This window comes from Muntiacus reevesi, chromosome 1 (genome assembly GCF_963930625.1).
Source record: "Muntiacus reevesi chromosome 1, mMunRee1.1, whole genome shotgun sequence".
NCBI classification, from domain to species: Eukaryota; Metazoa; Chordata; class Mammalia; order Artiodactyla; family Cervidae; genus Muntiacus; species Muntiacus reevesi.
The window spans coordinates 199330511-199355845 of record NC_089249.1 but is presented as its reverse complement, the minus strand read 5'-3'; the positions used below and the strand labels follow the sequence as shown (position 1 = coordinate 199355845).

The 25335-nt window shown below is 52.6% G+C and overlaps 1 protein-coding gene across 12 annotated transcripts in view; it reads left to right on the top strand.

Annotated features, from left to right (window-relative positions):
* Nucleotides 1–23009, top strand: part of CELF5 (CUGBP Elav-like family member 5) — a 46845-nt gene extending 23836 nt beyond the window's left edge. The window contains exons 3-14 of one of the 12 annotated variants that reach the window (XM_065933949.1): nucleotides 4821–4875; nucleotides 6523–6527; nucleotides 6650–6797; nucleotides 8262–8341; nucleotides 10019–10165; nucleotides 11048–11189; nucleotides 11292–11438; nucleotides 13246–13308; nucleotides 13986–13988; nucleotides 14078–14161; nucleotides 16867–16950; nucleotides 22882–23009. In XM_065933949.1, coding sequence (XP_065790021.1) covers nucleotides 4821–4875; nucleotides 6523–6527; nucleotides 6650–6797; nucleotides 8262–8341; nucleotides 10019–10165; nucleotides 11048–11189; nucleotides 11292–11438; nucleotides 13246–13308; nucleotides 13986–13988; nucleotides 14078–14161; nucleotides 16867–16950; nucleotides 22882–23009 — 1086 coding nt within the window. Of the gene's footprint in view, nucleotides 1–4820; nucleotides 4876–6522; nucleotides 6528–6649; nucleotides 6798–8261; nucleotides 8342–10018; nucleotides 10166–11047; nucleotides 11190–11291; nucleotides 11439–13245; nucleotides 13324–13985; nucleotides 13989–14077; nucleotides 14162–16866; nucleotides 17011–22881 lie in introns of all 12 variants that reach the window. The other 11 variants (XM_065933959.1, XM_065933910.1, XM_065933921.1 and 8 more) reach the window with 11 other exon arrangements.
* The last annotated feature ends 2326 nt before the right edge of the window (nucleotides 23010–25335 follow it).

Sequence of the window (25335 nt, the reverse complement as noted above, 5' to 3'; positions counted from 1 at the left end):
ATGGAAGAAAGTCCCACTCCGGTGACAAAAGGCAACAGGTCCAGTTCCCACCTCAAGGATGGCAAGGGGTTGGGTGGCCATTTGAGGCAACACTATCTCTTTCTTTGTGAAGGTCTTGGGAGTGAGGGATGAGCCAGATCAGGCAGTAGCCATGCTGCTCATCTGAGCATTCTGGAAAGGGTTGAGTTTGAGTTTGTCAGACTGTGAACCTCCCACAACAGACCCCTCCCTGGGTATCTGAGGTGGTCCTTTTGCAGAACCCACCCCCACATCTCATGACTTAGTTCAGAGTTAAGCCAGTCCTGGGAATGAGCAGGAGGCCCCTGAGGTGCCAAGTGTCTCAGGATATGGCTTTCGAGGCCTCAGTGTCCTCATCTGTAAAATGGGTTTGTGATGTGTTTTGAGGGTCCTGTGAGCTGGGACACGCCAGAGGCTGAGCATGCACTTGGCAAATACACAGCCAAATGAATGAACTCATGGTCCCAGGAGAGTTGAGCTGTGGGACTCTGGCCAGTCACGTCTCTTCCCAAGCTCGTGTTCTCCCATGAAATGGGGACAGCTCAGACACGCCTGGCACAAGCTCTTGGGTTACTTCCCGTGCCGGGCACTCTGCCCAGCACGCCTGTCCCACTCTTGCCTGTGGGACAGGAGTCTGGAAACTATAGGTCTTGTCTTGTCTCATCTCCTTTACCACTTGTGGACCCTATGGTGGGTCTTTCTCAGGAGGAGGTCTTAGAGCCCCTTACCCCAGCCCTGACCCTGGGAACCCCTCCAAAAGGGGAACAGAATGTGTGCTAAGGTGGGGGGAGATGCTGTCATCAAGGCAATGACTGGGCAAAGCAACTGAATCAGGGAGGATGGAGGGGAAGGCTTCGGGGGGAGGTTACATTCCAAGGGGCTTGTTGGGCAAGGATGGGGTGCACAGGGGTGTATTCCAGTCCATTGTCCTCAGGGTGGGGGAGGAGAAAGGGGCAGGAATGGTTGGGACAGAGCAACAAAGTTGCCTCGGATGCCAGGATGAGGAGTTGGCACTCCACCCCAAGGGCAAAAGGGCGCCATGGCAGAATCTAGAACAGGAGAGGGGCTTGGGTGGGAGAGGAAGAGCATGGAATGCTAGCCCATGCAGCCCAGATAGGGGTTCACCTGCTTCATCCCCCTCCACACCATCCAGAAATAACCCAGTCAGGGCTTTCTCTGGGCCCCCACACCTTCAAAACGCACAGCTTTGCAAACTCAGGAGAATATTTGGGGCCCCAGCCTGTCTACCAAAGGATTTTCCTACAGTCCTTCCCCCAAGTGGCATCAGTTTCCCCATCTCTCATATACATAATAAAGGACCCTATTTTCCCAACAGTGTATGACTTGGTTGTAGTCATTTACCAAGAGCTGGGTGGCAGAGCAAGGACTGGGTTCCAGTCACTTAACATATGCCCTCCCAGAGCCCTAGTCCACCTGATCCTTGGCTGGAGGGATGGATGGGTTCTCAGAGACCCCCTCTCCCCCTGAGAAAACTGGCAGGAGATCTGGTCTCTGCTTCTGATTTTCTCCTCTCTCTTTTTGATTTGCCCATCTGTAAAAGGGGCACATTTCCATTTCATAATAGTTGAAAAGTTGTAAAAGTTGTTTGGAGATTAAATGAATCAATGGACATAGGTGTTGCTCCAATTTGTTCCTCACCCGCCCTGCCGTGAACTCCTATTCATACTTTAAAACCCACTGCAAATTTTCCATCTTCAGTGTATCTCCAGGAAAGTCTTTGGCTCTTCACTGTTCTCTGCTCTAGGCTCTCCCAGCACTTGACCCATGAGTCTGGAAGTGTCTGCATATCTCTCTGTTTCCCCCACTGCCTGACTAGTGGAATGCTCCCTGAGGTTGCAGAATTACTCAGCTTGAAGCACATGAGAATGTTGTTGAATAAGTGTAAAGAGGGAGGGAGAGGGCAAGGAAAGGATACAACAATGGGGAGCCAGGGAAGGTAGAGGAGCGAGGAAGGGCATTCAGCAGAGACCTTGGTGGGACCGATGGAGAGAGGGAGCCGGAAGGAGGTGGGCAGAGCCAAATGGGTGGGCAGGGGCGACAGGAGGGGTGGGGTGAGGGGAGACCCAGCTCTCCCCGGCACGCCTCCTCCCGGCTTGGGCGGGCAGTGCGGGCAGGGCCCGGCCTCTGGCGTGCGGATTGCCTGGGCGTTGGGCGCGGAGAGCGGAGAGCGAGGCGCGGAGCCCGAGCGTGCGCGCGTGTGCGCGCCTGTGCTCTCAGGGCCAACCGGGCGGGCGGCGGCACATGGATGCCAGCCTGGCGCGCATCTCTAGGCCGGTGGGTAAGGCGAGGCGCGGGTCTGCGGGATGTGGATGGCCGGGCCTCAGAACCTCGACTTTCGAGTTGGGGACTGGAGAGGAAGGGGATGCCCATCAGGCTTCTTAGAGCCTGGCCAGGACCCCTTCCCTCCCGCTGAGCTGACCCAGGAGGGGGAAGGGGCCTCCTAGTAGGAGGTGGAAGGTCCCAGGCTCTGCAGCAGGTGGGGGAGATGGGAAGCAGGTACCCGGGCCGAGAGAACGAGAGAACGGGGTAAGGGTGGAGGGTGCCCTGATGGGGGCAGGTTCCCTCCCTGTGGTCCTCCTCCCTCGCTCCCTCCCTCGGCTCATCCATCTCCAGAAGATTATATTTAAATATCTCTTTTGTGCAAGGCAGGAGCTGGGCTCGCCCCTAAGAGGCGGTTTCCATGGCAACAACAATTGCCAGCTTCCGTGTGGTGAATCAGCGTTGCCATGGCAACCCCATCCTCATCTGCCCAAGGTGCTGGGAGGGGGGAGGAGGTGAGGGCCAGCGGAGGCGGGTGGGAGAGGTGCGGGAGAGGGAGACTGGAGCCCAGGTGCCCCCTCCCTCACATCTCCCTTCACCACTTCAGTCTGCCCTCAGCCCAGAAACTGGTCCCATCTGGTTGAAATAATCTCTCCTCAGGCCTCCAGCTAGAGGGGTGTGGTACCCAGGTGAAGAGGGTCCGAGATGTGTGTGTGCGTGCACGCGTGTACGTGTGTGTGTGTGTGTATGTGTGTGTGTGGTGGGGAAAGGGAGATGTTGTTAGGCCTTTCCCAGGTGGTCAGGGCCCCTCTGTGGGTGTGGTTGGGTGGCAGGAGGATTGCACTGGGGGAACTGGGGGCCAAGATGGGGAAATAGAAACCCCTTGAGTTTTGGGGCTCCCAAGGCTGAGTTCACATTGAGGAGGCCCAAATATGCTTCAAACACACACTTGAAATGCAGGAGAATATCAGATGGGGGGCCCCACCAGGGGAAGGGGAGTAGAAAAATACCTCTCCAGGCCTTAATTTTGACATCCTTAAAAAACAGGGTAAAAATTGTGCCTCTATCTCTGAAAACTTGCCGGGCAGGTGTGTTGTGATTAGAAAACACTTACCAAGTATCATCAAGTACCTCCGAATGGCTGTGGGGATCTACTCCAAGACTGACTTGAGAGGGGGGCTGGGACCAGCACTTGTTCCGACCCCAGGCCTGGTGGAGAGGGACCAGGTGCCTTTCTGTGATGGCGGGTGTTGACCACTTCCTTCTGGTCACTTCAGTTCAGCAAACTCCTATGATTCTCTCCTGTACCCTGCCCTGAAGGATGGGGAGTAATGTGATGGTCTCAGTCTGGAGGGAAACAGAAACATGGAGACACCTCCTGCCCTGAGGCAGAGAGAGGAAGGGGCCCCAAGAGGTGGAAAGGTTGCCTGCATGGGGGCTTTTGAACTGGGATGAACAGTTTACCAGAGACACCAGGTTGGGAAGAAGATTCTGTCCTAGAGCCAAGAGAGAAGTAAATGCCACCCAACCCCACATCCCTCAAGTTTGTTCTGAAATACTTGCATTAGTTCATACCCAGGGCTGGGTAAGTTGCAGGAGCGGGAGTTAGGGAAGAATTTCTTCCACTGAATAGTTCATTGGTTTCTTCCAGTTTCAGTGCTGGGGAGTGGTGGACAGAAGTGTCCAGAACAATGAGGCCAGACTGAAGGCTGGTCCATTCAAGTATGACAGTTCCCCTGACTTGTGGCTCAGGGAGCTGGCTAAAAGTAGCTGCCTTGGTGTGCCAGTCAGCTGCTGCTGAGTAATAAACTGCCTCAACTATTTTCTTTACTCATGATTCCATGGGCTGGCAAGCCCAGGGTGGGCTTAACTGGACAATTTGGCTGATTCGTCCTGAGTCATTCATGAAGCTGTAGTCAATTGAGGCTTGACTGGGGTTAACTGGGCTGGGACCCCCATGAGCTGTCTGCAGGGCATCTCTGCATGAGATCTCATATCCTCCAGTGAGTCACCCGGAATGTCCACCCTGAAATCTCCAGGGTTCCAAGATGGCCAAGTCTCTTGAGGCCAAGGCTTGGAACTCCCACTACTTCACTTACACTATATTCTATTGGTCAAAACAAGTTTCATGGCCAATTCCAGATAGAAGAGGTAAAGAAATAGATTCCAGTTCTTGATGAGAGGACCCACAGTGTCCCATCATATACAGGGACCACAGGAGTTGTGCCATCTTGGCAAGCAATCTATCACACTTGGGGGTGGTGCGGCAGGGAGACTTCCTGGATGAAGGGGTATTGTTCCTGGGTTTTGAAGGCAAAGTAGGAGTTTTCTAGGTAGCAAGAGTAAAGCCCTGGAGGTAGGACCATGTGTTATTGGGTGTGACTGAGGTGCTGGTTGCTGCCAGAAGCTGGTGGGATGCTGAGGCTGGGGAAGTGGGCAGGAGTGCCTGGCAGGGCTCAGATGAAGCTCCCACCATGCTACCCCCACTGTCCACCTTGACCTCCCTCCCCTTCTCTTCACAGATGGCGCGGCCAATCCAGGTGAAGCCTGCGGACAGCGAAAGCCGTGGAGGTAGTTGTCATCTCTCCATGGCTGCCAGGCTGTGGGTTGATGGAGGAATGGGAGGAGGGAAATCCTTGCACAAAAGGTGGTGGGAGAGGCAGAGGCCCCCGTGGGGGTGGGGCAAGGTGGTAGAGAAGGAAGGCATGGATCCCTCCTCCTAACCACAGGGCCACAGGCCCAGCTGTGGAGGGTATGGTCAGGCCCTGCTGCTTTCCCCTAGAACTTGAAATACCTGATTCGTTTCATGTTGCAATGATGGATATCTTCAGATGCATAGGCACTGGGGGTCCCCAAAGGACTATGGATTGCTTTCTGGGCTGTGTGTGTGCACAGTTGGATATATGAGCCAGTGCATATGTGTATGTGAGCATGCATTCCTGGGCATGCCTGTGTGCAGATGTGTATGGGTGTGTGCACATGGGCATGTGTTTTCTGGCTGGTTCAGTGCCCGTCTGTGTGCACATCTGTGTGCCTGGGCTGTGCATAGGTGCGTAGGTGTATATGTGGAAGTGTGTGAACTTAACTGTTCTAGACTGGGAGTGTGGGCGTGCAGGCTCAGTCTTGTGTCTACGTGAGGTTGGACGTCAGGGTGGGTGCATGCCATCAGGAGATGCTTGACTGTCCCCCATGGGATCCAAGACTAGCCATTCTTAGATACTTTGACCCCTCCTCCCCATCTCAGATGGATTGCAGGCCTGAAGGAGAGCACTCAACCTTGGAGATGGTGTGTGGGGGCAGGACTGTTAGGACCTCTGTGTATGCATAGGAGCATGGTAAAGCCCATCTGGGCTGGGAGCCCGTTTTCACACTCTCAACCTGGCTTCCAATGGGGGTCAGGGATTGGAGAGGGGGCTCTGCATGTTTTCATCTCTGTCTCTCTTTGTCTCTCTCTCATTCTCTCTCTCCCTCTCCCTCCATCTGTTTCTCTCTCATCTTTTCCTCTCCTCCTATTTCTCTGGTTCTCTCTGAGCCTCTCTGTGTCTCTCTTTGTCTCTTTCGGTTTCTCTTTGCCTATCTCTGTCTCTTGGTCTCTCCCTGTCCCTCTCTCTCCTTCCCACCCCCATGAATGACAGCTGCCAGAGAACGGGTTTCCATAGCAACCCAACTCACCATTCCTCACAGAGGAAGCTGCCTGGTCCCTGATTACAGGGGAGCAGCGCAGCTCCCCCGGGAGGCGTGGCAGGGCTCTAGTCCCTCACATGGGAGAGGCTGGGTCAAACTGGCACCTGGCCTTAGGCTTGGGCAGGTCCCAGCCAGGCTTCCAGCCAGTCCCAGGCTCCCTAGATACCTGGTCTGCACACACATGCCTTTATTCATTCATCAGACATTGATTTTTGGCTTCTCCGGAGCCCTGGGAAAGTCCGATGGGGAGCTCTGCTGGGCACTGTGAGAATGCAGGCGCCCTCAGTGCTCACCCCAGCCTAGAAAATTTAGATGGCAGACAGACATGGACCCAGGCCAGGCAAGGCATAGACCCTAGTACTGTGTGTGGGCTTTCTGAAGAACTCAGAGAGGTGGGAGGAGCCCAGAGGCGGGAGTAGACGTTTTACCCAGAATGGGGAGCAGTTGGGCAGAGAGGGCCTTCTAGGCAGAGGGCACTGAATGAGGTGGGAGGCCTCAGGCACGTGGGCGGATGAGAAACACAGGCAGGGAAAGCGCAAGGCTGCGTCCTCCTTCACACGCGCAGAAGAGGGCCCCCGGGAGGTCCAGGGGCCCAGCTCCAAGCCCTGTGCCTCCGCTTTCTGCTGGAGGGATGCGGGAAGTTCCCCGAGGCTAGGACTTGGCTGAGGTGGTGTCTCCCCCCACAGGGGACCGGAAGCTGTTTGTCGGAATGCTGAACAAGCAGCAGTCAGAGGAGGACGTGCTGCGGCTGTTCCAGCCCTTCGGGGTCATCGATGAGTGCACCGTGCTGCGGGGACCCGACGGCAGCAGCAAAGGTGACCGGCTGGGGGCGGGGCTAGCTCCGGGGGCGGGACCATAGGAGGGCGTGGCTGGGGGGATGGATGGCGCGGGCCTAGGAGAGGGAGCCTGGATCCAGGGGGCGGGGCCAGGCTTGTGGGGAGGGACTGGCCTACAGTGGGCATGGCCTGACACGTGGAGAGCGGGCGGGCGGGATGGGGTTCCTCTAGGCAAGACCCGCCGGCCCAGGACCGTCTGGGGCTACCTTCCTGTGTCTGTGTCCATCAGACTGTTTCTGTCTGGATTTGCCTGTGTCTCCTGGACTGTCGGTCTACCTGATCCTACTTACTCCACCGTTCCTATAAGGTTGTACCATCCAGAAATGATTGTTTTATGATCTTCAGCAACTTGTTTTCTGGTCTGCTCTGTTTGGGTCTTCAGGTGTCTGGTGATCTCTGTCTACCTGATTCTACTTGTTCAGGTTTATCTGTCCAGAACTGGCCTGTCTCTGCCCGTGTGACTTTATCTTACTAGGATGGTCCCTGTCTATTTATTTGCCTGGCTCTTTTCTAAAAATTGAGATATGATCACATACTGTAATCACATACTGCCAATGCAGGAGACACAAGAGACGTGGGTTTGATCCATGAGTCAGGAAGATCCCCTGGAGGGGGAAATGACAACCCACTCCAGTATTCTTGCCTGGGAAATCCCATGGACAGAGGAGCTTGGCAGGCTACAGTACAGGGTGTCACAAAGAGTTGGACAAGACTGAGTACACACACACACAAACACACACACACACACACACACACACAGAGTAAAATTCACCTTGTAAAAGTGGACAGTGGAAAAAAAAGTGGACAATGAAATGCTTCACAAAATTCACAGAACTGTGCAACTATCATCATTATCGAATTCCAGAACGTCTTCACTCCTCTCCCCCAAATTCGTGTGACCTTTCCGTAGCCCTCTGTCTGGAACTGTATCCTGTGACCATCTGTCTGGATCTGCCTGTGTCTACTGGTCTCTGGTTGTCTGTCTGCCTGATTCTGCCCTTGCCCAATGACTCTTCATCTCCATCTATCCAACTCTGGTCACATGGGTGTATCCATCTGGGTCTGAGTGTAACTCTGCCCTAGTGTGTCCACATCTCTCTCTGTGTCTGATGGTTTGTCACTTTAATTCTGCTTATCTGATTACAACTGTGGATCTCGTGGTATTGGTGGCTGGTGAGTGTTCTCTAACCCTGTCCCCTTCACTTGTTCTAATGGGCAGTTCCTGTCTCCCTACCCTGGGCACCACCTCACACCCTCTGATGATGTGTTGGACAAACAGTTGTCTTATTGTCTGATTCTTTGTTGTCCCACTGTCTGTCTGAACATATGGCTGCCTGTCTCTGTTGTCCGACCTGTGGGCTGCCCATGTCCATGCTGACCTGCTGTGCAGGGCTGCCAGCCCCTCTCCTGTGTCCCCTCACCACTCCCCTTCTCTCGGAGCAGGCTGTGCCTTCGTGAAGTTCTCCTCCCACACTGAGGCTCAGGCGGCCATCCACGCCCTGCACGGCAGCCAGACCATGCCGGTGAGTCAGAGCTGCCCTGGGCAATTTGGGTCAGGGTAGGCAAGGGGGAGGGGCCTGGCCTGACCATCCCAGCCATCTGGTAACCCCTGGCCCTTCTTCAGAGAGGGGACAGGGTGGGGAGAATGAAGTGCATCTCTGATGATGGTATGACTGGGTGTATGTATGTACTTGTGTGTGTGTGTGCATGCAAGTGTAGACTACGCAGAATGTCTTGCCAGTGTTTGGTTGCCCGTGTGTAAGTATGTGTGGGCCAGTGTGTGTGTTGGTGTGCACATGTGTGCATGTGCCTGAGAGTGTGCTTACATGCCTGTATATGAGTGTGTGGTTGTGAGTAGGTGGGTGTCAGTGTGCACATGAAGTGTGTGCAAATGGATATATGTTCACGTGTATGCTGATGCATATGTACGCATGTACACTGTGACTGCATGCATGCAAGTGTGTTGAGTGGGTGTGTTCATATGAGTGCACACATGTAAGTTATATAGGTAAGTGCACATGTGTGTTTGTGTGTGAGTGTGCCCCAGTGATATGGGAGGAATGAGTGCATGTGTGTGCATTTGTAAGAGTGAGTGTGCATGAAGGGGTGAGCACATGTGTGTGAATGTAGACCAATATGTGTGTGTGTGTGTGTGTGCAGAAGTATGTGAGAGTATATGTGCATGTATTGTGAGTGTATGCATGTGTGTGAGTGTGGATGGTGAGTGTGAGTCGCTGTGGGTGGAATGCATGTGTGTGTGCAGATGTGTGTGAGCCCCAGAGGAACAGGAAGGGATGGGGCTGGAGGGGCCTGCAGTTCAAGGCCAAGAAGCTTGGGATTCCTCCCAGGGCAATGGGGAGCCCCCCAGGGTTTCCCCAGGAAAAGGGAGGGGCTGGCTATTTTGAAATGTCTCCATGGGGCCAGTGTGGGAGATAGGCAGGTGCCAAGTCTAGAGCTGGGAACTGATGGGCCTGAAGCCATGAGAGGCTGGGGGAGACCACTCGGGTGTTGGAGGTGGCCCTGCCACCCAGAAAAGTGGCCCTGGGAGCCTCCATCACTGTACAAAAATGCCCGAATCCGCTCCAGGGAAGACAGGCCTTGGGGAACCCACTCTCCTTTCTGTTGTTCTGCAACATGGTGTGAAGAGCAGGGCAGCCTTAGATCCTCCCTTCTCTTGCTCTCTGGGTCATTGGGCATCAGTTCTAGTCCCTGGAGAGGGAGGAATCAACTCAATCCAAGGTCAGGCTTTCTCCTGCTCAGAACTGTCCACTGATGGAGCTGGTGAGTGAGAGGTAGTGAGCTCTCCATCAAAGGGGGTATTCAATTTCTCAAATGATTGGAGCCTCACCTGTTCTCAGGTGTAGGCAGCTATAGAATCCCCTGTATGGGCCTTCATTGTTCCTTTCCAGCACTTGGGTTCTCCATCTTTTTTGAAAGTGTTGCTGACAGTCAGGTCCTCCTCTGCTTCCCAGAGGCAGCCCCCACTGGGCCTGGGTGCCCCACTTGTGTGCATGGCAGCCTACAAGGTCAAGTGCGAGACCCAGGATGCTGATCTCCAGACTATCCTCACTGTGGCCCCTGGGACCTTGAGGGAGGGGCTGATAGTTGCTGCCACCCACACCCCTACACTCCCCCCAGGTACCTCAGAGTCCTGGCAATGTCCCCCTTCTTTCCCTCCCTGCTTCCGGCTGCCCTTGCAGGGTGCCTCCTCCAGCCTGGTGGTCAAGTTTGCCGACACGGACAAGGAGCGGACGCTGAGACGCATGCAGCAGATGGTGGGCCAGCTGGGCATCCTGACTCCGTCCCTCACCCTGCCCTTCAGCCCCTACAGTGCCTACGCCCAGGCTGTGAGTGACCGGTGGACACACTCCTGTCTCCAGCGGGGCTCCTGACACTGCTGTCTTGAGGGTCCAGCTCAGTGTCTCTCTCTCTTTCTCTATCTAGTCTCTGTCGAGTGCCTCTGCCTCTTTGTCTATCTTTCTGTTTCTCTTGCCCAGTCTCTGACTCATGGCCTTATTCTGGCTATGGCTAAGTTTCCAGATCCAGTCCATTTCCTGATCTCAACCCCAGCTTAGCCCCCCACCATGAACTATGCTCTGAGCCCAAGTTGAACCCCAGCTGACAGGACCCCAGGCTCAGCCACCAAATCCAGCCTGAGCCACAACACTGGGCGAATATCAAATCAAGACTCAGTCTTGGGTTGACCCCCAGATCCTGGCTGTTCCCCAAATCTAGATAAGCCCCAATTCTAGCTAAACCTCCAGGCTGACTCCGAACTGAGACCCAGCCCTGAGTGAGTTCAACATTGGCTGAGCTTGGGACTTCCCTGGCAGTCCTGCTGTTAAGACTCCATGCCTCCAATGCAGGGTGGGCAGGTTCGATCCCACATGCCATATGCATGGCACAACCCAAACAAACAGAACACATAAAAAAATCATTGGCTGAGCCCTGGTCCCAGACTAAATTCTGATCATAGACTGAGCTCCAGCCCCTGGCTGAGCTCTGACTCCTAAATGATCCTTGAATATAGTCTGATCCCTGATCCTATGCTGAGCCTTGATTCTGGGCTGAGTCCCAGTTCCTAACTGAGCCCTAACCTGACCTGAGCCAAGATACCTGGCCTGACCCCCTGCCCCTGTTTCTGGAGGACTGGCCCCCCAACCCCATGAACCATGATCTAAGGCCAGGTGCCACTTGGACTGTGTACCTGACTCCCTCTCCACCCCCAGCTCATGCAGCAGCAGACGACGGTCCTGTCCACATCAGGCAGCTACCTGAGCCCCGGCGTGGCCTTCTCACCCTGCCACATCCAGCAGATTGGCGCTGTCAGCCTTAACGGGCTGCCTGCCACGCCCATCGCTCCTGCCTCTGGTGAGAGTCTGCCAGGGGTCCACAGATGGGGGGGCAGAGTCGGGGCTATGACTCAGCCTTAGCTGGGGCTAAGGCTCCCCATGATGCTCTTCCGCTCCTCAGGACTGCATTCGCCCCCGCTGCTCGGCACCGCCGCCGTGCCCGGCCTCGTGGCCCCCATCACCAACGGCTTCGCAGGTGTCGTGCCCTTCCCTGGTGGGCACCCTGCCCTAGAAACCGTATATGCCAATGGCCTTGTGCCCTACCCAGGTAACTCGGGTGGTCCCCTGGGGCCAAGGAGAGTGGCAAGGGGCAGGGAGGGTGTCCCTGGGACAAGCATGAATCCCTTTGCCTTGGTGTCCAGGGAATAAAACTACAGGAAGCAGGGAATCTTAGGTTAATAGATACTAGCTATGGATGCAGAGGGGCTTCCCTGGTAGTTCAGTTGGTAAAGAATCCACCTGCAATGCAGGAGACCCCGGTTTGATTCCTGGGTCAGGAAGATCCCCTGGAGAAGGGATAGGCTGCCCACTCCAGTATTCATGGGCTTCCCTGGTGGCTCAGACAGTAAAGAATCTGCCTGCAATGCAGGAGACCTGGGTTCGATCCCTGGGTTGGGAAGATCCCCTGGAGGAGGGCATGGCAATCCACTCCAGTATTCTTGCCTGGAGAATCCCCATGGACAAAGGAGCCTAGAGGGCTACAGTCCATGGGGTTGCACAGAGTCAGACACGACTGAGCGACTAAGCATTCACACACACATGGGCACAGAGAAGGGGGTTAAACATAGGAAGTTTGCAGTCAGACCTTCCTGGCTTCAAATTCCAATTCAGTGGCCCTTGTGGGTAGCTTCTTTACATCTCTGAGCCTCAGTTTGCTCATCTGGAAAATGGGACAGATAGTAACATTCATCTCATGATGTTGCTCTGATGAGGCAATCAGTCTGTAAGATGTTAACCTATCTCCTGGTACCAAGAAGGGTGCCATCAATCTTCACTATTAATCGTTACCATTTGGGATCAGTGCCCATATTCATTCATTCATTCATTCATCCAGGACTGACCATGCACTGATTTGTTGCACTGGACTCTGCCTTACTGAAGCAGAGGTCTCACCTTTCTCTACCCTAGCTATACCCTGATTTCAAGGCAAACATCTTCCCACACCTGGCTTAGGTGAAGTTTGTCATCTGGGTTTCCACCGCTGAGAATCTGTTTATTTTTATTTTGCAATAATTGGCGCTTACAGGGAGTTTCAAACATAGTACAGAGAGGCCCTGGTTACCCCTCACCCAGTGTCTCCGGATGCTAACATCTTATGTAACAACAGTATGTTGTCAAAACTAGGAAACTGGCATCAGTACAGTATAATGAACTGAACAGGTGTTGGAGACCCTGTTCAGACTTCACTATTTACAGGCACTTGTGTGTGTGTGTGATTTGTTCATTTTATGTCATTTCATCACAGGTATAGTTTTGTGTAACCACCACCACAATCAACATACAGCACCGTTCCATTACTATGAAGTAATTCATTCATGTGACCCCTTTACTGGCTTATCTCTCTGCCCTCACTACCCCATCTTCTAACAACCTCTCTCCATTCAAGGAGATTTTTAGTTGCCTCGACAAGCCCTCTCCTCCCCCTGTGTCCTCCACTAGGGACTGTCGGAAGGTCACAGTCACATAAGGGATCCATAGGCTGTCTGATGATCAACGTGTGGGGAGGGAAAAGGGGGAAGAGTTGTGAATGGGTGGTGATCAAGAGCCGAGACCTGGAGTCCTAGAGAATCCAGAGAAAAAAGGGACAGGAGCAAGGGAGTCTGGATGGGGACAAAGAGTTGGGAGTTAAACCTCTCTGGAGTCTGAGAAAACTAGATTTGAGTTGAGCGGCCCTGTGCCAGCTGCTGTTTTCCCACCTGTAAGAGGTTCCCTGAGCTTCAGTTTTCCTCACCTGTGGAATGAGGGTCATACCTGTAAAATGTTTGTGTAGAAATGAAGCCGGGGTGGATGCTGTGGGGTGGATGGAAGACTTCTGCTGCCCCCCGCCCCATTGAGCCCCTCCGTCTGCCCCGCAGCTCAGAGTCCGACGGTAGCCGAGACCCTCCATCCTGCCTTCTCTGGAGTCCAGCAGTACACAGGTAGGGAGGCAGTGCGGCGGCCCCCCAACGCGGGGCACCCCAGCCCCCCGGCCCTCAGTTTCCGACCGGGCTAGCCACTCCACGCCCCTAGCCACACTTAGATCTGGTTCCACCCCTTAGGGCCGCCCTCTCATTCTACCTTCCCTCTTCTGTCTAGCCATACCTCCTACTTTGTGGCTTGGCCCCCGCCTCACCCTCCTTCGACATTTGGCCCTGCCCCTCATAACCTGCCTTTGGTCCCTCTTGTCGTGTCCTGCTCAGACCCGCTCTCCAGTGTGACCACGCCCCCTCATTCTTCCCAAGACCGAGCATTGGCTCCGCCCTCAGCCATGGCCAACCCCTCAAATATGGCCCCGCCCCATTAAACACTTTCCTCCCTCATACATCTCTGCCATGTGACTACGCCCCTCTGCCTTCCCCAAACCTGCCTTCCCCACCCTCAGCCACAACCACGCCCACTCTGCTCTTTCCTATGGCTTTGGCCCCGCCCTCAGACTGTCTCTCCCATGTGACCACGCCCCCTCCTTCCTAAAATCTGGCCTTGGCTCTGCCCTCAGCCATGGCCCCACCCTTTCCCTTCTACTCTTCCCTGTTGTCTTAGTACTTCCCCTCAGACCAGCTCTCCCCTGTAACCACGCCCCTCCACCGTCCCAAGATCCATCTTGGCCCCACCCTAGGCTGTGACCCCGCCCCTCATTCTTAGCCCCGCCCCACGTGCCCACCGGCCTCACGCCCGCTCCGCCCTGTGTCTCGCTCCTGGTCTCTGCAGCCATGTACCCCACCGCGGCCATCACGCCCATCGCGCACAGCGTCCCCCAGCCGCCGCCCCTCCTGCAGCAGCAGCAGCGAGAAGGTGAGGGGGCCGCGACCTCCCCTGGGCGCCAGCCCCGCCCTTTGACCGCCCCCCTCCATCTCCAGGACCTTCTGCCGGGTCTGGTCTGGCCTCGGGGAACCGTTCGGTCTGAGGTCCGGAGAGACGTGCGTTCAGTTCCCAGCATCACCTGGGTGTTTGGGAGGCAACTGAGCCTCCGGCTTCTCCTCCGGAAAGTGCGAACCGGGCTAGTCCCGACCCCATAGGGATAGCAGTGACCCTGTCCCCACCAGGAGCTCTCTCCAGAGTGCAATGACTTTTTTTGAGTTTGAGGTCAGGGGGTGGGGTGATGAGGTATCTCTGGTGAGATGAGGCTTCCTCATTAAAGTCAAGTGGGAGAGGAGTTAGATTCTGGAGTCGGACCGCGGGGATTCAAATCCACCCAGTGCTGACTTGAGGCATCGTCTGGAAGGCACCTCCCTGCCGCTTGCCTCTGTTTCCTCATTGGTCACACAGCAGCCACACAGCGACCACCGGTGCCACGGGGCCTTGTTGGGGAGTGAGCAGCACGGCTCCTGACATATAGGCACTCAGCCCAGGAGGCTTTTCCCCGCCTTAATCCATCTAGTGGGGGTGGGGGTGGGGAGCTGGGGCCAGGCAACCAGCCAGAAAAGTCTCCCCCAGGACATGGGAAGTTTATGGATGGCCTGGCCTGTAGACTGAGTTCTGTGAGGTTCTGTTCAATTCCTTGCCCAGCAGGGTGCTGTGGGTAAAAGCTGGTTCCGATGCCGTTGGTGCTGCTGTAACAAGACAGGATACCTGCTTTCTGGAAAGTCACCTGAGTTGCAGAGCCTTACAATACCAACTACAAGGCTCGTGGGGGAAGTTGGGTCAGGGTACACCACTCAAAATGTTGGCTGTGGGAGTTCTCTGGCTGCCCAGTGGTTAACTCTGTGCATCCACTACAGGGGCACAAGTTCAATCCCTGGCTGAGAAACTAAGATACCTCATGCAGCCCTCGTGTGGCCAAATTTTTTTTTTTTTAGAGGTTAGCTGTGACATGGCAAAAAAAGAAAAGATAAGACCCTATTAAAAATGGTAGCACAGTTTTATGCATGTTAGGTGATTAAGAAATCCATGAATAGTACAATAAATTGGGCATTAGAAGTTTGCACAGGGAAGTGGCGTCAGATGGGTTGTAGCATGTGAGTTACCGTGAAGTAATGGAAAGCTTCGTCTGAAATCAGACGGAGAGTCGGAACCTCAGACGGGGACAGGTCCTCCTCCGAATACACTTGGAAAACTGAGAAAGCTGATGAATGTTGAAGCTGCATTTGCATATGTGTGTGCATTTTGCTTTCTTATGAGGTTCAATTCAGCTAGGTGTGGTTTTCTGCCTTCGCCTAGTATTTCTTTTTTTTTTTTTTTTTCTTTTTTCACCTAGTATTTCTTGGAGTTGAGTTAGCACACAAGCAAACACAAAATTCATGTTTGCTCACAGTTGTTCTGTAACATATCAGTTGTGTGGAAACACACCTGTATTTTAAAAACAAGCACGTTAGGGAATTCCCTAGAGGTCCACTGATTAGGACTCAGCGCTTACACTGCCGTGACCCTGAGTTCAATCCCTGGGCGAGGAACTAAATTCAGGCAAACCTTGCAACACGGCCAGACAAATAATCAAACAACAACAGCAAACAAGCACATTAGCAGAACTGTGGTCCTCATCAGGAAGGTAAGGGTGGATGTGAATGTGTAATCTTGAATTTTGTATTTTCTGGGGTGGGAAATGTTCATTGTGAGTGTTGGGATTTCTTGGTGGTTTGAGGGTTACCTTTGTTTGGGGGGACCTGGGAGAAGATCATCTGTAGGTTTGAGATTAGCAGCAGGTTTGAGGACTAAACTGGGTAATCAGTGTTTTAAAATGATATTATTATTTATAATTCTTATATGAGCCATGCACTGGGGATTCTTTGGGAAGGAATGATTCTGACGGTTAGCTGTGCTTTAAAAAATTATTTCTGGTTGGTATAGCACATCATTTAAACATGATCAGTGGTTTCAGGATATCTGAGATTCGGGAATGGAGAATAATCTTTTATTTCCCTACATTTTATTTTTGCATCAGCTTTGAAATGATCCAAGCTTTTAAAAATTAGCCAAAGTTTGAAGGGTTATCCAAGGTTTTGAAAATTATCTGGATGTTTGGGGTTTGGGACCAGGGAGTTACTCATCTTATTCTAATCTGTGATCATTAGACTTTCAAAAATGAACCTTTCCATTTAAACCAGTTTTAGATTTATGGAGTGATAGCAAAGACAGTACAGAGTTTCTGTTATACCCTACGACCAGTTCATCTGATTTCTGTCAATGACCAGGAGTTTGAGGTTTAAGAGTTTTCTGGGGGGTGTTGAAGTTGTCTGGGAGTTTTGGATTATCTGCAGTCTGGGATGAAAGGTTTTATTTCAGTTTGGGGGGCTAGGGATCATCTAAAGTTTGTCAGTTCTCTGGGGCCTGAGGATCAGCAGAGGTTTTGAGCGTCTGAATATGGGATTTTATAGACAAGGGCTCAGGGCACCCTGCCTCCCCTCCCCACTGTTTCCTTGCCCCTTCTTTCCGGGTGTCAGGGTGCACCCCTCCCCCAGTAGCTGGAGACACCAGCTGTGGACTCCGGATCCGTGCCCCTCCCCCGGGGGTCGGCCTCCTCTCCTTGGGGGCTTTATGTCTTTCTCTCCCCCCACCTGCAGGTCCCGAAGGCTGTAACCTGTTTATCTACCACCTCCCCCAGGAGTTTGGAGACACGGAGCTGACGCAGATGTTCCTGCCTTTCGGCAATATCATCTCCTCCAAGGTGTTTATGGATCGGGCCACCAACCAGAGCAAATGTTTTGGTGAGTCCTTGCTGTGGGTGCCCCTTCCTGCTTGCCGCTCCCTGAACCGCAGGCCCCTCGCCCTGGGGGGGTGGGATGTGGTCAGCCACGACACAGGTCTGGTCTGAGAGAACCACATTTGGGGGCTTCCATGAAGGTCCAGTGGTTAGGACTCTGCTCTTTCACTGCTGAGGGCCTGGGTTTGATCCCTGGTTGAGGAAGTAAGATCCCACAAGTTGTGCAGCAGGGTCAAGAGAAAAAAGAAAGGATCACATTTATGATCAGAACAAGTACTTATTAAGCACCTACTGTGTACCCAGCACTTAGCATGAGTCATTTCTAAGATTCCCTTGTTCATTCATTCATTCATTCAGCAAATAGACATATAGGGGCTTCCCTGGCGGTCCAGTGGTTAAGACTTCGAGGTTTCACTGTGTGTGTGTGGGGGGGGGCACAGATTTGATCCTTGATGGGGGAACTAGGATCCCACATGCCACCAGGTGTTGCCAATAAATAAATATATAACACAAGCCCAATATAAGATTAAACAAACAAACAAAAAAACCCAAATAGACATACAGTGCACCTACTGTGTGCCAGTGCCCAGCACAGTTCCTGGCACAGATCGGTGACGGAAGCCCACAAAAATCACTGCCCTCTGAGAGCTCACGGCCCTGCTACCCTGCCTGTAGAACTTTCTCTGAGGAGTTCTATATCCCCACTGTCTGAGCCATCCACCCCATGTGACTGCTGAGCATTTGAAGTGTGGCTAGTGTGGCCAAAGCACTGAATTTTTTATTTTACTTAATTTTAATGAATTTCAATTTCAATAACAACTTACAGCCAGTGGCTACCAACTGAATTGAAAAGTGCAGATCCAGGGGGAGGAGGTGGAAATAAACAAGCAAGGCTACTGGAGTGGGGTGCCGTTCTCTTCTCCAGGGCATCTTCTCGACCCAGGGATGGAACCTGAGTCTTCTGCATTGCAGGCAGATTGTTTACTGTCTGAGCCACCAGGAAAGCCCAGGATATAGGCCAGGGAGTTATCAATGGTATACAGAAAAACAAAACTGGTAAGAAGATACAGACTGATAGGAGGAGGCAGTGCTTCACCTGAGGCCTGAATGATGAGGAGCCAATCATAGGAGTGTCTAGAGGAAGAGTGTTCTAGGCAGAGAGAACCATGTGTTCAAAGGCCCTGGGGCAGGACAGGGCCTGCTGCATTGGAGGAACAGTGAGAAGGCCCGAGTGTCTGAACCTAAGTGAGCCAGGAGGAGAGAGGAAGGAGAGGAAGGCAGAGAGGGGAAGGGCAGGTCGTGAAGGGCCTTGTGGGCCATGGGGAGGACTTCCTTGTCCCCAGACACAGAGGATGTTAAGGCTCAGAGATGTGTAACTTGCCCAAAGTCACAGGCAAGAACCTAAATTAGACACAATCTGTTTGACTTCAAAATCTGGACTCTGAACCCCACCCTGTCCTCTGGGAACGGCTGATTCTTGACTGTTTATTAAGCTCCTGCTGTTTAGTCACTAAGTTGTGTCCAGTTCTTTGCAGCCCCATGGGCTGTACACCGCTAGGCTCCTCTGTCCGTGGGTTTCCCAGGCAAGAATACTGAAGTGGGTTACCATTCCCTTTTCCAGGGAGTCTTCCAGACCCAGGGATCGAACCCAGGTTTCCCGCATTGGCAGGCAGATTCTTCACCACTGAGCCACCTGGGAAGCCCTGCTATATATACTCATTATCCAACCATAAAAGGGAAGAATTGTCTCCATTCACATGGGGAAGAAGGAGAGGAACAGAATGGTCAAACAACATGCTTGAGGTCACACAGCAAGTTAGGAACAACACCTCCCCCACCAACCCAGTACCCAGCCCCCGTGCTCCCACATCCTGCTTCTCAGTTCAATTCAGTCACTCAGTCATGTCCGACTCTTTGCAACCCCATGGACTGCAGCACACCAGGTTTCCTGTCCAACACCAACTCCCAGAGCTTGCTCAAACTCATGTCCATCAAGTTGGTGATGCCATCCAACCATCTCATCCTCTGTCGTCCCCTTCTCCTCCTGCCTTCAATGTTTCCCAGCATCAGGGTCTTTTCCAGTGAGTCAGTTCTTCACATCAGATGGCCAAAGTATTGGAGTTTCAGCTTCAGCATCAGTCCTTCCAATGAACACCCAGGACTGATCTCCTTTTGGATTTACTGATTTGATCTTCTTGCAGTCCAAGGGACTCTCAAGAGTCTTCTCCAACACCACAGTTCAAAAGCATCAATTCTTCAGCGTTCAGCTCTCTTTATAGTCCAACTCTCACATCCATATATGACTATTAGAAAAACCATAGCTTTTGACTAGACGGACCTTTGATGGGAAAGTAATGTCTCTGCCTTTTAATATGCTGTCTAGGTTAGTCATAGCTTTTCTTCCAAGGAGCAAGCGTCTTTTAATTTCATGGCTGTAGTCACCATCTGCAGTGATTTTGGAGCCCCCAAAAATAAAGTCTGTCACTGTTTCCATTGTTTCCCCATCTATTTGCTGTGAAGTGATGGGACTGGATGCCATGATCTTAGTTTTCTGAGTTTTAAGCCAACTTTTTCACTCTCCTCTTTCACTTTCATCAAGAGGCTCTTTAGTTCTTCTTTGCTTTCTGCCTTAAGGATGGTGTCATCTGCATATCTGAAATTATTGATATTTCTCCTGGCAATCTTGATTCCAGCTTGTGCTTTATCTAACCCGGCATTTCACATGATGCACTCTGCATATAAGTTAAATAAGCAGGGTGACAATATACAACCTTGACATACTCCTTTCCCGATTTGGAACCAGTATATTGTTTCATGTCCAGTTCTAACTGTTGCTTCTTGACCTGCATACAGATTTCTCAGGAGGCAGGTAAGGTGGTCTGGTATTCCCATTTCTTTAAGAATTTTCCAGTTTGTTGTGACCCACACAGTCAAAGGCTTTGGCATAGTCAATAAAGCAAAAGTAGATGTTTTTTTTTGGAACTTTCTTGCTTTTTCTATGATCCAACAGATGTTGGCAATTTGATCTGTGGTTCCTCTGCCCTTTCTAAATCCAGCTTGAAGATCTGGAAGTTCATGGTTCACGTACTGTTGAGGGCTGGCTTGAAGAATTTTGAGCATTTCTTTGTCAGTGTGTGAGATGAGTGCAATTGTGTGGTAGTTTGAACATCCTTTGGCATTGCCTTTCTTTGGGATTGGAATGAAAACTTGACTTTCCAGTCCTGTGGCCACTGCTGAGTTTTCCAAATTTGTTGGCATATTGAGTGCAGCACTTTCACAGCATCATCTTTTAGGATTTGAAAGAGCTCAACTGGAATTCCATTAACTCCACTAGCTTTGTTCATAGTGATGCTTCCTGAGGCCCACTTGACTTTGCATTCCAGGATGTCTGACTCTAGGTGGGTGATCACACCATCGTGGTTATCTGGGTCATGATGATCTTTTTTGTATAGTTCTTCTGTGTAGTCTTGCCATCTCTTCTTAATATCTTCTGCTACTATTAGGCTCATACATTTCTGTCCTTTATTTTCTCCATCTTTGCATGAAGTGTTCCCTTGGTATCTCTAATTTTCTTGAAGAAATCTCTAGTCTTTCCCATTCTATTGTTTTCCTCTATTTCTTTGCATTGACTAAGGAAGGCTTTCTTATCTCTCCTTGCTATTCTTTGGAACTCTGCATTCAAATGGGTATATCTTTCCTTTTCTGCTTTGCCTTTAGCTTCTCTTCTTTTCTCAGCTATTTGTAAGGTCTCCTCAGACCATTTTGCCTTTTTGCATTTCTTTTTCTTGGGGATGGTCTTGATCACTACATCCTGTACCAGTGTCATGAACCTCTGTCTATAGTTCTTCAGGCACTCTGTCTATCAGATCTAACCCCTTGAATCTATTTGTCACTTCCACTGTATAGTCTTAAGGGATTTGATTTAGGTAGTACCTGAATGGTCTAGTGGTTTTCCCTACTTTCTTCAATTTAAGTCTGAATTTGGCAATAAGGAGTTCATTATCTGAGCCACAGTCAGCTCCTGGTCTTGTTTTTGCTGACTTCAAATAGAAGATAGAGCTTCTCCATCTTTGGCTGCAGAGAATGTAACCAGTCTTATTTTCGTATTGAGCATCTGGTGATGTCCATGTGTAGAGTCTTCTCTTGTGTTGTTGGAAGAGGGTGTTTGCTATGACCAGTGCATTCTCTTGTCAAAACTCTTAGCCTTTGCCCTGCTTCATTTTGTACTCCTAGGCCAAATTTGCCTTGCCACATATCTCTTTACTTCCTACTTTTGCATTCCAGTCCCCTTTGATGAAAAGGACATCTTTTTTGGGTGTTAGTTCTAGAAGGTCTTGTAGGTCTTCATTGAACCATTCAACTTCAGCTGCTTCAGCTTTACTGGTTGGGGCATAGACTTGGATTACTATGATATTGAATGGTTTGCCTTGGAAACCAACAGAGATCATTCTGTCATTTTTGAAATTTGCATCCAATTCATTGCATCCAATGCACTGAAAAGTGCATTCAGACACTTTTGTTGACTGTAGGGCTACCCCATTTCTTCCAAGGGATTCTTGCCCACAGTAGTAGATATAATGGTCATCTGAGTTAAATTCACCCATTCCAGTCCATTTTAGTTCACTGATTCCTAAAATGTCAATGTTCACTCTTGCCATCTCCTGTTTGACCACTTCTAGTTTACCTTGAGTCATGGGCCTAACATTTCAGGTTCCTATGCAGTATTGTTCTTTATCGCATTGAACTTTACTCCCATCACCAGTCACATCCACAACTGGGTGTTGTTTTTGCCTCTGGAAGCATCCTGCTTCTAGGAAGAAGAAAGAAATTTCTGGAAGAAAACCTCCATAACAACAACAACAACAAAAAGAAAACCTCCATAACATTCAGCAGTCAGGGGGTCACGTGCCTTCTCTGAGCCTCAGTTTCCTCATCTGTGTAATGGGAGGTGTGAGTGATATGAAGACACCCCCCTACCCCATTTCCAGATTCCCCTATGGCTCCCCATGGGCCTCAGCCAGACCCCTCAGCCCTGATCCCACCATCCCTCTGCCTGACCTCTCTGCCTCTCCCACGGATCTCAGGTACCCTGCCCCTAAATGCTCACACATGTGGTTCCCCTCCCCCTGGGGTGGCCCCCAGCCCCTGTAGCCTCTACAGAGCCCCCCGGGAAGTCTTTGAGAACCAACAGGTAAGGGGTAGGAGTAGGGCCAGATGGAGGGAATTATGTGGTGGAAGTTTAAGGTGTGTGTGTCAGGAAGTGGTGTGCTGGAGTGTTTCTGATGGTCCAGGTTGGGGGATATCTGGGGCTGGAATGACTGATGGTGGCAAAGAGAGAGACAGACACAAAAAGAGAAAAGGAGGGAGAGACGTAGAGAAGAAACACAAAGACACACACACAAGGAGAGAAGAGAGACAAGGACAGATAGACATGGAGACAGACAGGAAGAGTCAGATGGACAGACAAGACCCCAGATGGATGGAGCACTTAGAGGAGGCAAAAGGTAGGGATCCAGAGCCTAGAAGGAGGTGGGCCTGGGGTGGTGGTGGGAGACCGTGGCGTCCCCTGGACCCCCAGAAGCCCCACCTGTCCCCCTCTCCCCCCATCAGTTGGGAAGCCTCATCAGAGCAGAGCCCAGGTAAGGAGTGAGTGCCCCATCCCCAGAGGCATGCAAGCCCCCAGGGTTGTCAGAACCAGATCAGGACTGCTGTGCGTGTTCTGGGAAGCCCCCCTACCTCCCTGGGTCGTCTGCTCCTGCGAGCGCACACCCCCGCCCCCAGGACCCCACAAGCCGGGCAGCCAGGGCTGCAGCACTGGAGCGAGCCGAGGACGCCCGCGTTGCCCACCATCGTGGGTCCACCCCGGTCTCCGCAGGCTTCGTGAGCTTTGACAACCCGGCCAGCGCGCAGACTGCCATCCAGGCCATGAATGGCTTTCAGATCGGCATGAAGAGGCTCAAAGTGCAGCTGAAGCGGCCCAAAGACCCGGGACACCCCTACTGACCGGGCCCACAGCCACTCAGAGGCTGCGGGCTTGGCCCAGGTGAGCCGCTAGGCGGCCCCGCCCCTGCCCCGCCCCTGCCCCGCCCCCACCCCGTCTTGTCCGCACCCTCTCCTCATTCTCCAAACCCTCCCCAGGCTGGGGGGATGCTGCAAGAGGCTTCAGGGAGCCCCCAGGTTTGGTTGACGGGGACAGAGCTGGACAAAGACACCCACCCACCCCAGTCCCCTCAACCCCCTACCCTCACCCCATGGTCAGGGCTGGAACCGGAGCAGTAAGATGGGGGTGGGAAGGGCAGTTAAGGAATCTTTCCTGGAGAAGGCTTTGAAGGATGAATAGTTCACCTGAGAGGTGGGCATGGTCTGGGTTGAGGCAGGCCATGGGGAGGGGCTTTTGTCCTGTCCTAAGAGTCAGTTCTCCCTGCTAAGCCTCTTTGGGAGCCCTTCCTTTGGCATAATTCACACCCAGTGGGTTGATGAGAGAGTGAAATGTTTGCCCCACTCAGGGGCATGCCAGGGGTGAGGGTGGGGGGGAAATCCCCTGAACAAACGAACAAATCCCCTAATGTCTGCACCATCAGAGTGAACGACCCTGTCAACTCATCACTTCTTTGGAGGCATGAACCATGAGCCTCCAAGGCCAGTGGGGAAACTTATAACTGTGCTCCAGCCTCGACAAGCCTCATCTGTGAAATGGGCTCATGCACGTGGCCTCCCCCAGGGGCTGCGGGGTGGATTCACACGGGGCACTCAGTGTTTTTCCAGCTGGGTTTTTCCAGGACCCGCCACCTGGAAAGCTCTTGATAACTTATTTCGATTTTTCTCCGCTAAACCCACCGTTGCCGCGGTCATCACAGAGGCTCCCCACCTTGGGGTCTGGTGTGAAGTATGTGTTCAGTGAGGGTCTGCTTCCAGACCCTCTGCCAGGGCCGCACCCACAGATTCGTGGGTGTTCAGCACCCACAGATTCAAGGGTTGTGGGTCTTTGGGGGCATGCTCGGAGACCCCCGCCACCGGAAGCCAACATCTGTGATCCGCGCGCTTTGAACATTCTGACAGCAAGTCTTTACTAAGCACCTCCTGTGCACCAGGCACTGTCTCCAGCGCCACAAGTGAACAGAAATGGGGGCGGGGTGCTGCTTCGTGGAGCCACAGGGAGCAGGGGAGAGGAGACGGAAAGAAACGAATATTTGTGCCCGGTGGCCAGACGAGGACACGGGGCTTAGCGACCCCTCCAGGCCGTGTGTGTCAACCTCCAAACCCCCAAATGGACTCTTTCTGCAAAGATAGGTGTCCTTGGGGTCCCAGAACCCAGTCTGGCCAGGGCAGGGGAGTGGGTGGGAGGTGATGTGTCGGCCTTCGTGCCCACCCTCCCCCTCTCTTCACGCGGTGCCCTAACGCCCCTCCCTTCTCCGCCAGGTGAGGGGCCTTCCCACCCCAGGAGGGTTTCCCGCTTCCAACTGATCCAGGACTTTTCCGTAAATTACAACAGAGTTTGGACACCAGCCCCCTCCCCTCCTCTCCCTTCTCCCCTGCTCCCCTCCCCAAAATGTGAAACGCTGCCCAAGGCCCCATGGGGTGGGGAAGGGGCTTCGTGGTCTTCGGGGGACTCCTGAGGTGGGGGCCAAGGATTCACTGCCCCTCCATGGAGATTTCCTCGCTTCCACCCCCCTTCCCACACACACAACCTTCATGGCTTCCCCAAACGAAATCGCAACTTTTCCTATATATATATATGCATATATATATAGAGCTATAGACAGTATATATATTTTTTGAGTATAGATCATGGGACCAAACTTTTCCGACTTCTTTCCATCCAAGAGAAGGTGACCCTAGGCCAGTCACCCAGCAGGGACGCTCAGAAGGGCTGAGGCTGGCGGGGCATCCCAGTGCCCCCCACCTCCCGCTGTCATTCAGACCAGGGCGCCGGTCAAGCACTGGGAATCAGCCAACGAACGCGATATACCTCCAGGACTTTTGACCCCCCGCCACTGATAATTCTCGTGGGCCTGAGGGCTCAGCCGGCTTCAGTGTCCCTGGTCCTAGCTGCAGCTTCCTGAGCCCCCTCCCCCGTGTCCCAGGGCCCTGCCTTCTCCGGATGTAGGCACAAAAGAGACCCCTTGGCCTCCCCCGACCCTTCCCCCACCCCCAGTCATAGCCTTACTCATGTGGCCAATAGCCCTTAGCTTTCCGTCGGGGGCAGACAGGGCCGGGGGAAGCCCCCCCAGCCCTCGAGCCCCCTCCCAAGGGCAGGCAGCCACCTTCCCTGCCTTTGGATCACCAGCCTGGAATTCACAATGTCATGACCAAGATCGCCACGTGCACC